General features: G+C 42.0%; 1 protein-coding gene across 2 annotated transcripts in view; it reads left to right on the top strand.

Annotated features, from left to right (window-relative positions):
- LOC106456332 (neurexin-1-beta-like) overlaps positions 1 to 15373 on the top strand; it is a 214891-nt gene that overhangs the window by 166152 nt on the left and 33366 nt on the right. For both annotated transcript variants that reach the window (XM_013913085.1, XM_013913086.1), the window contains exon 3: positions 6021 to 6192. In XM_013913085.1, coding sequence (XP_013768539.1) covers positions 6021 to 6192 — 172 coding nt within the window. The remainder of the gene's footprint in view (positions 1 to 6020; positions 6193 to 15373) is intronic.

The following is a 15373-nucleotide window of genomic DNA, read 5'->3' on the forward strand; positions in this document are numbered from 1 at the left end:
GGAAACCATGTCTTCTGTGCAAAAGCGACTGTTTTGCCACAGCCCTCCTCTTTTTCCTAAATAAACCAAATCAAAATGACACATGCAGCTCCGTCTGGAACAGCACTGTGTCATTTGAGGTGACTGATAAGAAGGGAAGACGTGAAATCTGCGCGCTACAGAGCAGTTTACTGATTCAAAATGGCTGCTGGCCCTCAACAATTCCCTCTTTCTGTCGCAGATACTCTGAAGACGTTCAGTGAACGGACAGTGGATGATTTAGCCGGCAAGAAGTCTACATGTTATGCAACCACGTATTTCTCCTTACGTAACGCTGCAGTTTCTAAGTGGAAGCTTAGCCCCACTATACTGTTCTCCTTGTAGCAGATGCCACAGCGGATCTGCGCTCGCAGGCATTATGCATACATGTTGACAAGCTGATTAGCCAGGAATCAGCGCAGGAATTAAACTCATGAGGAAGATGCAGCGATACCAAGTGATGGGTATCAGATGGGGTATCTGTGGGATATTTTAGGGAAAAAAATCACCAGTATGAGTCGGTAACTGTAAACAGCATATGGAATTTTACATTAATGCACAGAATCTGCAAATACGTTAAAATGCTTAGCTCAAGCTGTATGAAATATTAGGCTTTCCTACACCGCATGGATGTGTCAAATATTTGTGTACATACATATATAAGAATTGATTGCTTTTTCTGTGGGCGCCCAGTAAAAATCAATTTATCATTCTTTTTTTTATCCATGCTGCTCTGCTGGCTGATTCATAAGCTAATAAATACTGCAGTTCTGCACACTTTTAGTGGCATGTCAAGTTAGTCTCAAGCAGATACAGCCTATGATAGATCCAAATGAGAGAGAAGCTGATGAATCGTTTGCATTTCCAACAGCCAGAGGAGTATTAATATGAAATCTATCAAACCAGCAAATCCCTGAACTGGTCAGCCGTGTTTCAGAAACAATTTCTCCAGGCAAGTTGATACAGCAAAATGCAAAATACCTTGAGTGATTTAAACAACTGCAACTGTCTCTGCCCTAGTCTTGCTGAATCTACTTTCCAGCAGTTGCGTCTCTGTTGTTTCCTCTTTCTAACTTGCCTGTTTAGCATTTATGTATCAGATCTAAGGGGGAGATTCAGAAAGACTTTGAGGAAATGCAAATACGTCAAGTAGCAGATGTGTGTAAAGATGAAGCTGTAGGGTGTGTTAGAAAGGGAGAAGATTGAGCAGGCGAGGAGGAAATGAAACAACAAACCAAATCCTTCAAAAATGCTTTCTCATTCCCCCTTTGTCTATTTTTCCTTTTCTTAATTGACTACCAGCATGTGAGCAAAAGAAAGAACCAGATTTTGACACCTTCAAAAGGAGCTTTGATCTCAAAGCACCTTGAGGCCCCAGAGGATCATCAAGGTTCCCACTGTCCTTTTATCGCACAGTGTTTCTCTCTGCCCCTTGCTCCTCCTCCTCCTCCTCTCGCTCTTCCTTTTCTGCTTGGCGTGATCAGCGAGAGCTCGCTGAGGCAGCCCGATAACCCTGATACACACATACACGCCGACTGCAGCCTCTGCCTCATTCTCATTCCACTCCCGACAGCAGCGTTTACCTCGACGCGCTCTCGCACGCCGCAAGGTCATGTTGAAATATTTCAGACGGAAATGCACTCCGTACTGCTCTTTCTCTGGCTGCCGTGCAGAATTCCAAAGTCAATTTTCTTTTGTCTTTGAGAACAAGGAAGGAGAGACTCTAATGAGAAGATTACAGAAACTTTCTTTTTTCTCGAGTTTTTTTTTTTGGTAGCTAAACTCGATTTACTGTGTGGGGAACTGATGAGCAGTTTGTGCAGTGGTAAACAAATCAGATATTTGGCAAGAACAGCAACTTTGTACTTAAAGTAATATAATATTCAAGAGGAAACCTTTGATTTTTCTCTTGTCCCCAGATGAAACCTTTCTCTGTAAAACTCAGAGCCTCAGAACCAAAACCGATTTTGGTTAAAGTTGAAACTTAATTCTGTCTGTAGGTATTTCGTCCAACCCCCTCCACTATTGTAGATCTTTGAATATTTAATTGAATCTCAGTAACTCAGATCCTGGCTTCTTCAGGCAGATCAGATGTAATTGAAAATACATCTGATCATAAAGTAGAGCTCCTGCCCCCCAGTCTACCGCGGACCTGCTCCCTTTGCTACCGATTTACCCGTAGAAAGAAAAGTAAGATGAGCTACCCTCTAGATAAAAGTGGAAAACGTAGCATTCTTGCTCCTGACATTAGCTGACAGCTACAGCAGATTAAGGGCTGCTAAGCAGTCATTGAGAAGCTGTGGTGTTTAAAGAGCAGCCAGGGTTTATTGTAAGTTACCTACTAGTCCCTTCATTTCAATGTTGCAGGCTTGACTGCTCCCAGTCATTCAAAGAGTTTTTCTTTTCCTTCTGTTTCCAGAGATATGTTCGCTTAAGGGAAACGGCCATTAAAATGTCATTACTGCTACACTAAAATCATTTTTAAAAAAGCACTGGTTCCCAGCGGCTTCCCACCGTAATGGGCTCGATACATTCCCTCAGCACCGGGAAGAACTCTAATGTTGCGGAACACAAATGCTAATCTCTCTGTAAATATCACTCAAATTCACTCCCTTCTGCTTTTCAGTTGTAATAGCATGGATTCATTCTGCTTCACCCTGGCAAATTGAATTAATTCTCCAAGCAAGGTGTTATGATTATTCTAAGCTTCCTAGTGCGTGGGCTGTAATGGAGATGATCCTGGCATTTCCGCTCGATCCAAAAGCATTTCACTCACCCTCTCCATTTTGTTTTTCCCCGTTGCAATATCTAAAGGGTGTCAGTACTGAAAGCTTTGATTAAATCGTTATTCTTGTGCACCTCATAATTACTCTAAGACTGTATTCATGTTGGTGTCGTCAAATCTGCAGCATAGTGGATTTTGGCGTTCACAACGATAGCAGGCAGAAAGACTGTGAGGGTCAGTCTATAACATGAAGCCGCTGATTAAGTGGCTGAGAAGCTGGAAGCACTTTGCCATTCGAGACATCCAACGAGCCTCCTTGCAGAATGAGTCCATCTACAGAGTAGTCCATCAATTTCATACAGATCTAGCTTCATTAGGAGCATCACGTAGGACAGCTGAGCTCTGCTTCCTGTTGTGTTCCACACTGATTCCTTTTGCTTATTCTGGCTGTTCAACTGTGTCTTATGTTCTGCTGATCCCCGCGAAGCATTAATCACAACCAACATGTTGCGCCACCATTTGAGCATGCTCAATTAATACCCTAATCACGGCTGACATCGGTGCATGGCCGTAACGTGGCCTTGGCTAAAAACTATAACAACTTTACACAGCAGCAAAGAGCAGTTAAGATGCACATAAATGTGGCTGATTATACTGATCATTAACTTACTGTACAACCTTTGCACTTATTTACTCAATTAACTGGCTATTTTGAGATCTGTTAACATTAGGGGTGTCTTATTTTCTTTTTTAAAATACTTAATCAGCCATGAATAATGGAAAACTGCTGCAAGCAAAAGCCACAGGTTCACCCCTGAATATCTTGGCATATGGAAAGTGGCAAAATAAATGCACATACCTAATGAGGTAACGGAATCAATGAAGTTGTAGCTGCAGTGAGGAGATAGCAGTGTGCAAATGTGACCCCACTGGCAAATGAGCTTGACCTGCTGTGACAGTCAGGAAGTGTTGCTGTCTGTAGGTTGGGCAACAGCTACCAGAGCAGGGTCTTACAGCTGGGCAAAAGTGCAACAGAGGTTTTGCAGTCAGACAGACAACTTGTATGCAGTGGTGCTGTCTGATATGTCCTCTGTTTCTCCCTTTCTCTCTCTCACCCTTGTTCTATGGCTCTCTGGCAGACTGTAACTCTGTAAATGACTTTGACCTTTCCTGGGACTGAGGACAGGAACCACAGAGGGAGAGGAGAGAGATGGCGGGAGAAGAGAGTGGAGTAGGCGGCTGACTGTAATAAACTCGAAGCAGTGGGCGGCTGTCAACACTAATAGATGGGAGAGGGGAGGGGGGGTCACCCGGTTGATGAATACTAAAGGTGCCTGAGTCCTCAGCAAGTACTCTGTTCCCTTACCAGGCTTGTATGTGTGGGATCTGACGCTCTGAGTGTCATCAGACTACAGGCAGTCGGGGCTTTTTGTGTTGACTGAAGAAAAATATCTTTTGATTTTTGCCAAAGGACAACAAAGGAACAACAGTATTAGCCTATTAGCATGGATTGTTACACGGCTGGATGACTGCAGTTTAACTGTGCAGGGTAACTGCTGCTTAGTTGACAACTCAATTGCTTTAGTCAGTGTAATTCATTCTCAAACACAAAAGACATGATTTTATTTTTCTCATTATGCATTGCCAGTTGGAATCTAGCTACGCTCAACGGGGTATCTTTGGGTAACATAAGTAACAAAGACAACAGTGTTGTAAATAACAATTATCTTGAACACCAGAAAGAATAAAACGACGGAAAGCACTGGTCAAATTACAATATTAGTTGTTGGTTCATGATGGTGGATAAACAGTTGATACTATTGGGAACACTGATGTTTTTGCAGCGAGCTGAGTAGCTGTTGAGATATTTTTTCCAGGGAATCTATAAATCATCTCTAAAGACAGCTTAAATGGCACAAACTTAAACCTAAGTGACCACTTTAATAGCGTTTTTATAAAAAAGGTAAATAGACCGGTTCTTATAGATCGCTTTTTTCTACCGTATTTTTCGGACTATAAGGCGCACCGGATTATAAGGCACATTAAGCGAAACAAAATAAAGTGAAACTTTATTCAACTCTATCACAATAACTCTCAACATCGTTAAGTTTTAACACATAAAATACAGAACAGTACACTCACTTTTTCAGTTCATTCCTCTTCCACAAGTCCATCAAATTGTGATGTTGAATTATCTCACAGCTGCTTTATTCGTATGTTCAACTGCATGACTGATAGCCTAAAGTTTGAAATCCACTTTGTAAGCATGTCTCTTAACAGGTGCCGTTTTGGGGTCCTTGTACACACAGTACGTATTTCTCCGCAAGGCTCCAGACTACGGTAGCCGTAACGCTCCCACAATCCAGCTTTGTAGCTTACCAAAGTCATACTAAAACATTTTGACTGATTTTTGACGGCCGTGTACCACATAAAATTGGTTCGAGGTCAGTAAGCACAACCAGAATGAATACATAAGGCACACTGTCAATTTTTGAGAAAATTTAAGGGTTTTAAATACGCCTTATAGTCCAAAAAATACAGTACTCTGCCTGAGTGCTCAAAGCACTTTATAAACTGTGGTTTTTTTTCAGTCATTTAGATAAAGCACTTCTCTTTGTCTAAGTCAGGGGTGTCGGACTCCAGGCCTCAAGGGCCTGCAGGTTTTAGAGCTCACCCTGGGTCAACACACCTGAATCAAATGATTAGTTCATTACCAGGCATCTGGAGGACTTCAAGACATGTTGAGGAGGTCATTTAGCCATTTAAATGAGCTGTGTTGGATCAAGGACACATCTAAAACCTGCAGGACACCGGCCTTCGAGGCCTGGAGTTGGACGGTCTAAGTCCTTTCTATTTAACATCCACACATCGGGAGCTACTTAGTGTTTAGTATCTTGCCCAAGGATGCTTTGGCATACAGACTGGAACAGGCAGGATTGAACCATCAACCTTATGATTAGGAGATGGCCGGCTCTACTTCCTGAGCCACAGCTACCCCATCTAAAGCTGAATATTTAAAACATTTAGATCCTTTAATCGTGGCTCTCAATTCACCAAATCCATGAATACATGAATTGTACCAGATTCTGTTTGAAACCAGATGTTGGGATGGGGCAGTGGACAATGAGGGCTTAATCTTAAAAGAGACCATGGACAAGCTTTTCCACTAACCCTAACCCTTCATGTTATATTTTATGGGTATGTGTTTGAACTTAACATATTAGTGCATGCTGGTGCATTTTTGTTGACCGTGTATTGCATCAACCTCTGTTTACAGGAACGGGGAAAGGTCGGCGTGATCTTCAACGTGGGAACAGACGATATAACCATCGAGGAGAGCGCGGTGATGGTGAGCGACGGCAAATACCACGTGGTGCGATTCACACGCAGTGGTGGAAACGCCACGCTACAGGTGGACAACCAGCCCGTCATTGAACGTTTCCCCTCAGGTAGGAACAGTGGGCTTGATCTAGGGACTGAGGGAGGGAGGCAGTATTGGATTAGATCCTTCACAGGTCTGAGTTTTCCGATAAGCCGGGCAACAAAGTGGAGAGAGAAAGAAGGAGCTTTGCAAATGAAATATTCATTATTTTAGCCCCCCAACCTATGTGCAACTAAAAATGATCTTTTTCTCTCTTAAAGACACACATTCTGTTTTATTTATCACAACATTCATATTTAGAGGCTGCTTGCATTATTCCTGGTGATTAAGTCCAGTTCTGGTCTAAAAGGCAGGAAGAGCAAAGTAGCCTTCCCGAGGCAAGCCGTCCTCATCTAAGTGCAACCGGCTCTCTGTGGTTAGTCTGCCATTATAGCTCCTGGCACTGTGAAGCCAGCACTGAATGGAGGCCAGCCGAACGTGAGTATGCCAGCCACGTATGGTTGGTGAGCAAGGTCTTTAGGCAGGATAAACAGGGAGGAAACCTCAAGCTGGAAAAGCGTGGAGGTGTTTTTAACTCAAGCCTTCGCTTCAAGATAAACACGGGTGCAACATCGTTTAAACGAGGGCAAACTCCCGATGAGTCACGGCTGGGAGTGTGTTAATTCCCCCACTCTTTGTTTAACCATAATCATAGTATTCTATTTCAGTCTGAAATATGAAGTTATTTTTGGTTATGCTGAAGCTCCCCACGTAATTTCTCTCTCCACTGTGTTTCCCTTTTGTTCATGGTTGTTCAAAGGAAGACATTTTGTGTTCCCACAACGACTACGCAACACCACGCAGGACTGTCTCATGTTACAAACGAATAAGCAGTGTTTTTTATTCCGCACCGATGCTGTCCAATGTGCAAACCTCCACCCGAAGTCGATGCATTCTCGTCCCGTTGTCTAAAAGCACTGTCTATGTATCATCATTGTTTCAAACTGCAGGGAGAGCGCCGCTAATGTGGTCATGATATTTACTCTTGTTGACATATAGAGCAGTGGGACTGTGACATTCTCTGTCACAGCAGTGATCCCATATTTCGAAGCTTTGTTTTGGCATTGAGAGAAGCATATTCTCTCGCTCATCCATCAACACAGCAAGGCCAGACTGAGGGGAATGCATCACAGCCAGAAAAGGAAGTGCCGTGTGACAGTTCACTCTTTTCAGTTGTTATTATGATGGAAATGCAGCCCTTTTCACAACAGCGCACGCTCCAAAAAGGAGCCTTCATCTAACAATAGCGCAAACCGCTCGGAAAATAACAGCTGAGCAGCCTGTTAACATTGGCAAGTGAGTGTCATCATCCGAATCTATGTTTCGTTTCATCAAGAAACATTAATGCACATCCCATATCGTATTCTTTTTATTCCTCTTCCCTTCCGCCCTCCTCGCCGCGGTTGTTGTCCTCATCAAACATTTCTTTCCTTTTCCTGTGCTTATCAACAATTGAAGAGTGTGATTTTGTTTTTGTTTGTTAGTTTATTTGATGAGTTTTGTGCTCGGGCTGGAACTTTTAGGAGGTCACGAAGATGAGTGGGGTCGTGTGGGTGGTAGCAGGGGGGCTAAATGGCTGTATGTAGAGAGAGAGAGAGATGGAATTGCAACTTCCTAACTGACACATGAGGTGCATAAAGGGAGAGAGAAAGTGATGTTATATTTTTGTAGAGAAAGAAAAAGGAGGTCCCCTGTTGAAACAAGTTCCCATGACCCAGATTGGAGATTTAGACATCTTCTGATTCTCTAAATAGGACAAAATAGTTTGCGCTCACGGTTTGGGACTGTATTCAAACCTACTTCATTTTCTTGATGCTTACATTATGCAGTGTCATTGCTATGCCGTCCCAGCAGAAAACTTATGTCATCTTATGCTGTCGTTGTAAACCAGATTTCAAGAAAAATAGAACAAGTTGTCATGAAAAATGCCTGCAATGGTGCGTCTGTTGGATGGTACAGGTACCATATTTGTCTGGTCCCTCTAACAAAACAAGGAAGTGCACTTTCCTGTGAAATCCCCTTCCCCAGAGGGACTGTTGTGACCCACATCAAGCAGTCTCCTTGGTATACTTTTGCAGTTCTGAACCGTGTCTGACATTCTGTGCATATTGAGAGTTACATGTGGGATGCCTGGGGTCTCTGGTAAAAGCTCCCAGAGGATGAGGCCACAAGGAAGGTGGAAGTAAAACAGAGAATGTAGAGCCGTCATTCCTCGTGAAAAAGGTGGCAGATTTCCTCTCTGTATCTTATTCTGACAAAAAACACATTTGTGTGCACTATAAGTGGCCTCAGCACAAAATATCTGGAGATTACTGAAGATTTTGCATCGCTTTACCCACAAAGCCTTTATTAAAACCCGGGCTGGCCAGCAGCAAGCTTTTAAACAGAAGGCCATTTCGAGGTGATGATTTGGAGAGACAAGATGTTGACAGCGAATGTGGTCGTCACGGGTCAGGCACATTCAGCGGCTAAGCAACACGTCTCCTGACGTCCCACGAAGTGATGTTAGTAGTCCTCGGGGAGTCTGTGTGTCTGTGGGTGTTGTGGTCCATGTCTTATTCTACGTGTGACAGTGCATGCATCTGTCTGGGTGCATCACATAGTACAGCATGTTTGTGTGTGTCTGTGTGCATGTGCACATTGTATTTGATGGACAGAGAGCAGACAAAAAGTGTCAGAGGAACGCTCGGCCAACTAATCCAGCATGTCAGGTGTCCCCGGTGGCTCCTGCAGCAACAGTTATTAGCCCGCCCCACCTCCCATTTTCCCAAAATGGCATAGTGGCTCAATAAAAACATCCCCGTGTCACACTGAGCACCTCAACCTTGCCTCAGAAAAACAGGCAGATGTTAGCACCGGTGCCATACGGGCTGTAATTGTACCATTTCACACTCTAGTCCCTTTATTTACTGGTCATCTGCTGTGAGAAAGGAAGTGGTCTCATGTGGTTAATTATTTTTTATCTTAAAAGGTTTGTTTGTGATTTTATGGCATTGCCCTTTAGGAATATTCATTTCTGAGTGACCAAAGTATTATTTTCTGGTTTGAGGCAATACAGAAAAATAAAGACTTAAGAATGACTGTTGCTCTGCATCAGTGTTTGTTAGCTTATGTATCATACAGTGTTTTTACAGAGCTTCACTGAACATTAATTAAAGCTAAACTGCAGCTTTTAAAAGAAGAAACACATTGTTTCTCTGGCCAATGCAAAGTTACATTTATATATGGGCTTACATGGTCTGATAATTAGGCATGCAGATGCTAGCAGACTTATAAATTACAGCATGACTAATGAGAAAGAGTCATGTTTGCTCACTTCTTCATAGCTTTTCTTTATTTTTGTACTGGCATGCCATATTCCTCAAGTATATGTAACTTTGTTAAATGCTGAAACTTCCTTGGTCTAGGAACTGAGTAATGTCCATTATGTCCATAGAGCAGAGTTTTCTGAAGTGAATAATGGTGCTTTTATCTTTTTTCTGAGAGAATGAATGAGACATATAATGTTTTTCTCTAAAGTTACAGAAAGTTGTCTTACTGAAGTGATCTGAAGGCAATTTATAGTGTATAATGATGGCACAAAATGGTAATTGAAACTTTTTTTGTCATTTGCTGTTGTTAGTTTTTATGGCTGCGGTGATTTTATTTCAGAATGAACTTGTTAATTATGCAGTGGGGACAGGACTGCCACACTTTTTACCATTGATTTTCTCTTAAAGCTCGTGTCTCTGGAGTCTTGCACAGTGTATATCACCCATCTATCCATTAATTTTCTCCTGTATATCCAATTCAGGCTTGTAGTTCTGCCTGGAGGTACACCACAAACAGCTCACCAATCCACTGTAGGGCTAGCACAGAGACACAGGCAGCCATTTATAACTACAGCCTATTTAGAATGTCAGGAGAATATGCACTTTTGCTCATTGGTGATTCAGAAGTCTTCAGTTTTTGTGGTAGTTTAATTTTATAGTGAGAGACCAAATATCAACCAAAGCCCTGGAAAAAAACTGACTTGCCTTGTCGATATATTTAGGGTCATTGTCATGCTGGAAGACCCATCCACGACCCATCTCTCATCTTCTCATCCAAGATTTTATGCAATATTGGCCCTTTGGCCCCTCAAACACAAGTAGGTCCCAGACAGGCCGCCAATCCACTGTTGGGCTAGCACAGAGAGATAGACAGTCATTCATAACTATGGCCTGTTTGACTGTGGGGATGGTGTTCTTTGGGTAGATCAGGTTAATGCCAACTAGCTTTATTTTGGCTTCATTTGACCACAACACTTCATCCCAAGCCTTCTCTGAATTATTTAGATGTTCTCTAGCAAACTTGAGATAGGGCTGTATGTGTACCTTCCTAAGCAGGAGGACCTTGCAGGCAGTGCAACGTTTCAGTGCATTGTCGTGTAGTGTGGTACAAGCGGTCTTCTTGGTGACTGTGGTCCCAACTGCCTTCAGATCTTTTGTAATGCAATATTTATTTGCTTTTAGAACAAAGGGAAACTGTCTTATACAGCACACCACAAACATACAATATATTGGCTTTCCCGAGAACATTCTCCCCCTCTCCACCCCCATCCTCCCTACCAACACACATCACATTTGCAGCATAACCATGACATTCCAATGACACAACAGGTTAACATAATGAACAAGGAGAACGGTACAATAGATCAGTGATTTAAAACAAAAAGAGAATAACATGCATTAACTCCCTATTGCACATTTCTGAGCAACCTTTTGGTCTCTCTAATTCTCTTTAGCCAGTTTTGGACTGTTGAGGGGTTTGCATGGTTGACCCTAGCTGAGGATAGTTCTAAGTACAAGATATCTAAGAAGGCATATAACCAGTGTTTCACCGAGAGATCATGTGGTGGTAGCCACCTCTGAACCACTAGTTTTTTGGCCGCAATTATGCCCGCCAGCCACAATTTGCGTGCTTTCATTGTCATTGGAAGCCTAGAGTCATCAAGCAGAAGTGGGTCAACAGGAAGACTGATATTTGTCAGTGATGTCAATAACTTTATTACCTTGCCCCAGAAGAAGAACACATCAGCACAGTCATGTATTAAGAGAATGCATTAAACCTTAATGCATTCTCTTTGGGATAGTAGCAGTCGAGCAGAATGTGCAGTAAGAATTAGAGGTTATTTTCATCTGGAATCTCTTCTGACCTTCAGATCTTTAACAAGCTCCTTCCATGTAGTTTTGGGCTGATTCAACACTTTTTTCATGATCATCCTCAATTCATGAGGCAAGATCTTGCAAATGGAAGGTGATAATGATCATTTTAGATTTCATCTATTTTCAAATAATTGGAAATAATTGGAAATAATTGGAATTGGAAGAAAATTGCATGAGCTCCTTACTGGTGGTCTTTTAACCTTGTGCAAGTCTACAGTTATGTCCCTAGCATCTTTTGAGAGCTCTTTGGTCTTGCCCGTGGCAGCCTGATGGTGGAGAGGTTGGAATGGAAGAAACTCATTTTGTGAACAGGTGTGCTTTATACACAGGAGTAAGATTGGGAGTATCTGTAATGGATTGATTGATTCTCCTGGGTTGTAGAGGATCAAGTGCTTATTTCTTTCAGTGAAATTCAAATCATTTTTATATAAGTTTTTATATATCATTTACTTCTGGTTGATAGTCTCCAGTAAAATGAAACTCTCATTAGAGAGTCTTCATTTCTTTGTAATTGAGCAAAATCACAAGTTCAGCAGGAGATTAAATATTTTCTTTGCTTCACTGGAGTAAGGAGGATGTACTGGTCCTCCTGCCTTACACTCTTCTCTGCTGAGCCTTCTCTTGTCGCACACCAGCTCACATTCCTTGTCACATTTGATTTCCACACTGTAAATGGTGTTCACAATATTATCCCCACGTAAGACCTCACCCAGGTTCCTCTGTCTTGCAAATGATGAGTTCTCATTTGCAGAAAGGCAGGCATAAGGAACCTGGTTATGGGCGCAGAAACACAGAACAGGACTACAGGCAGCAGGGACAGTCCAACATTTTGAATGCATCATGGGTGTATATCATTTTCATCAAAAAGCAGATTTAATTCTAAATTGTAGTTTAGATTTTAAAATCCTGCTCATAGATCAAATTCCACAAATATCTTTTTTTTTTTACTCTTTTCTTGAGTTATTCTCTTCCTGTTCTTTACTTTCTTGCCAATCAAGCTGCTGAAACACCCCAAGGAGAGGTCAGATTTAGTGAGCGGAGGCCGCTATAGCAGTAATCCCTCTCTTACAAGGAGCCAGTTGCCCTTTCAACAACTGAAACAAATTTTCCATCTTAGCTGTTTCTAAGCTGTGAAGGGAGACGTGTTGTTATTTATATAGAGATATAGTATAGTTTTTGTAGTAAATTGTAATACGTGAATCTGTGTGATTTGTGTCATACTACTCCATCACATTAACTCTTTCTGTGAATCTAGGTGTCTGTCTGCCCAGTGACAGCTGGGCTGAGCCCCATTGGATTAGATAGACAGAGGAAAATGGATGGATGGTGGCTATAGTCACAGGACACAGTGAGTTGTGACATTACGGTAACAATTCAGCTTCAGGAAGAATCCATTCATTTTATGTGAGTTTATACCACACTTGGCATTTGGGATTCACTAAGGTGTCCCCTGAGCTTTGAATAATCATTCTGAATTTTACAACCACAGTTATATCAACACCATCACAGCATATTGGCTGCGATTACCATATTTTGCTGCCTCATAACTGTGTCATTATGACCAATGAGAGCTCACAGTGTGCAATCCTACTGTTTCCTAGTCATTGAGAGCTGTATTTACAAGCAGCAGATTTACTATGGAGCTGTCACTTCGCTTTAGTTTCTGACTGCAGTTGAGCAGAACTGGAAAGAAGAAGTGGCGGTTAGGGGATGGCAATGGATGCATGGATGGAGGGTCTGACGGAAAGGGGGGGTAGAAAAGAGGAAGTGCAGCAAAGTGTAGCAAAGGGGATGCATTGCTGAAAATGTCTAATGGAGAAGAAGGAAGAGAGAGGAAGAAAGAGAAGGAGTGGTTTGGTGGGGGGAGGCGAAAGCCAGTATGCATGCTGGAAGCAAGCTGCTGTTACTGCTGAGATGGATAAGGCTTCTTACTGATGGATAAAGAATGTTACTGACTAATAAGAGCTTCACAAATTGGATTGCAACACAGCGGGCAAGATTAAGATAAGATAAACTTAATTTGTCCCAGATTTGGAAAATTCTTTACATATAGCCTGTCCAATGTGATAGAGCAAAAACACACCATTCACGTGCAATGTAGAGTCGTGCATGAACTTAGAATAAGTTTGTAAAACATAAATTACTTGCTGCTCCAGATAATGTTGACTTTGAGGAGTCCAGCCCAGGTCTTAATACAGATCATAAGACAAGGGCAGAAAAGAAAAGAGGAAAGATAAAGTACAAAGACAGGGCTGTTGTTATTGCCTGTTTTCACTCTGTAAGGCACTTAGAGGATCTGTGCAGCGTGAAGGCTGGCATTTATAGTCGGGGGGGAGTAAAGAGGAAAGACATGGATTCACAGAAGAAGAGAGACTCTTTGTACCAGCAAGGTCAGCTTCAGCTCTTCCGACTGAGTTGTTAAGATGTTCTTACTACTCAGATAAATGGTCTGAGTAAAGGGGTCAACAAAGCTCTTGGCTATGCTCTCTCCTTCCTACTTCCCCTTTTTATCTTTACCTTCATGTTGCCACGGTGCGTCGGTAACCATCTTTGTCTCTGCTACCTCTGCAGTCAGGGAGACAAAAAAAACAACTTGAAGAAAAATTGTCAATGTGAGGAGGGGGGGACTGTGGCAGCCCAGAAAATCTGCTTCCCTTTTCCCTTTAGCAAAAGCTATATGAGAGCACTCTAAAAATAGGGGTGAGCAACTTGATTAGGAAAGAAGGGTGCACTTTATACAGAGTGAGACAAATGGCTGTAGGCATAGAGACTTCAGTTGAACATGGACTAGATTTTACTTCAGCAGCTTTGGCCTCTAAACAAACAGTACTGAAGTGGACCTGCATCGCTTTAATGTTCCTCCAAGCACTAGATGACAGATGACGGTGTGGAGTGAACCACATGGTGGGATTGACAGGAAACCATTTCAACTGTCATATGGTATGGCACCAGCAGCTTTATATACTGGAAACTAGGCTCATTCATTCATTTTCCATAACGTTAATAATTCAGTTCCATTTATACAGTGCTGAATCACAATAACGGTCACCTCAAGGTAGTTTATATTGTAAGGTAATACAATATAAACTACCTTGAGAAAAAGGTAGAAAATCAGTCAGTCGACCCCCAAAAAGACACACTGTAGAAGAGAGACAGGAATGAATAATAACTAATGATTAAATGCAGAGGGGTGTATAAACACACAAAGAATCCAAAACCTATGGCATTTGCAGCGTAACTAAAGGAAGATCCGGGGTCACCTCATCCAGCCCTAATTAGTCTGCACTGTCGTCACAGCCCCTACATGACATTAAGGTATAAATGTAACTTATTCAGCATTAACGCCAACACAGTACGGAGCTCCTGGAATTGAGCACAAAATGTTTCCATTTTCTCAAAATTCTTAAAATATGCTTTTCTCACAGAAACTCTATAAACTAGTCCTTGGTTAGGACTAGTTTATAGAGTTGCGCCACAGAAGCTCTGTGTTTCTGTAATCTGCAGTCGCTAACACAAATTTCTGTTGTTCATTCGTGTTTTTTATGTTATTACTATAAGCAGGTGGAGATTTTAAGTTCACTTTACCCTGAAAACAGCTCTTTATAATAATAATTTAAAAAAAAAGTATTCTTAAAGCTTTACTGGGATTCGATGCGTGACAAACATTTGTCATATTTTGGGCTCTTACATTATTACATTCAAGGTACAGGTACAGCAGAAAAGCCAGTAATAGTTAATTGAAGTCAGCCAGCTTAGTCACTTGTCTCTAATGATAGTTCCCTCCCTCATTCTGCTGGTTCTTATTGGGCCTCTGGTGCTCTGTGACTTCTTGTGATTGGATCTTGCACCGTTGGAAGGTATTTCCAATTATTGGCCTGTGGCTATGTGATGATGGAGAGAGCGAGAACACTAAAACAGTCAAGGAATAATGATGAGTAGAGAAAGGGAAAGAGGAGAGACGCAGCTAAGTAGTGCAGATCAGGAGAGGGAAAAGATTGCTTTGGGTAATTAGAGAAGTGACAA

This window comes from Pundamilia nyererei, unplaced genomic scaffold (genome assembly GCF_000239375.1).
Source record: "Pundamilia nyererei isolate P.nyererei 1_Seehausen unplaced genomic scaffold, PunNye1.0 scaffold00114, whole genome shotgun sequence".
Lineage (NCBI taxonomy): Eukaryota > Metazoa > Chordata > Actinopteri > Cichliformes > Cichlidae > Pundamilia > Pundamilia nyererei.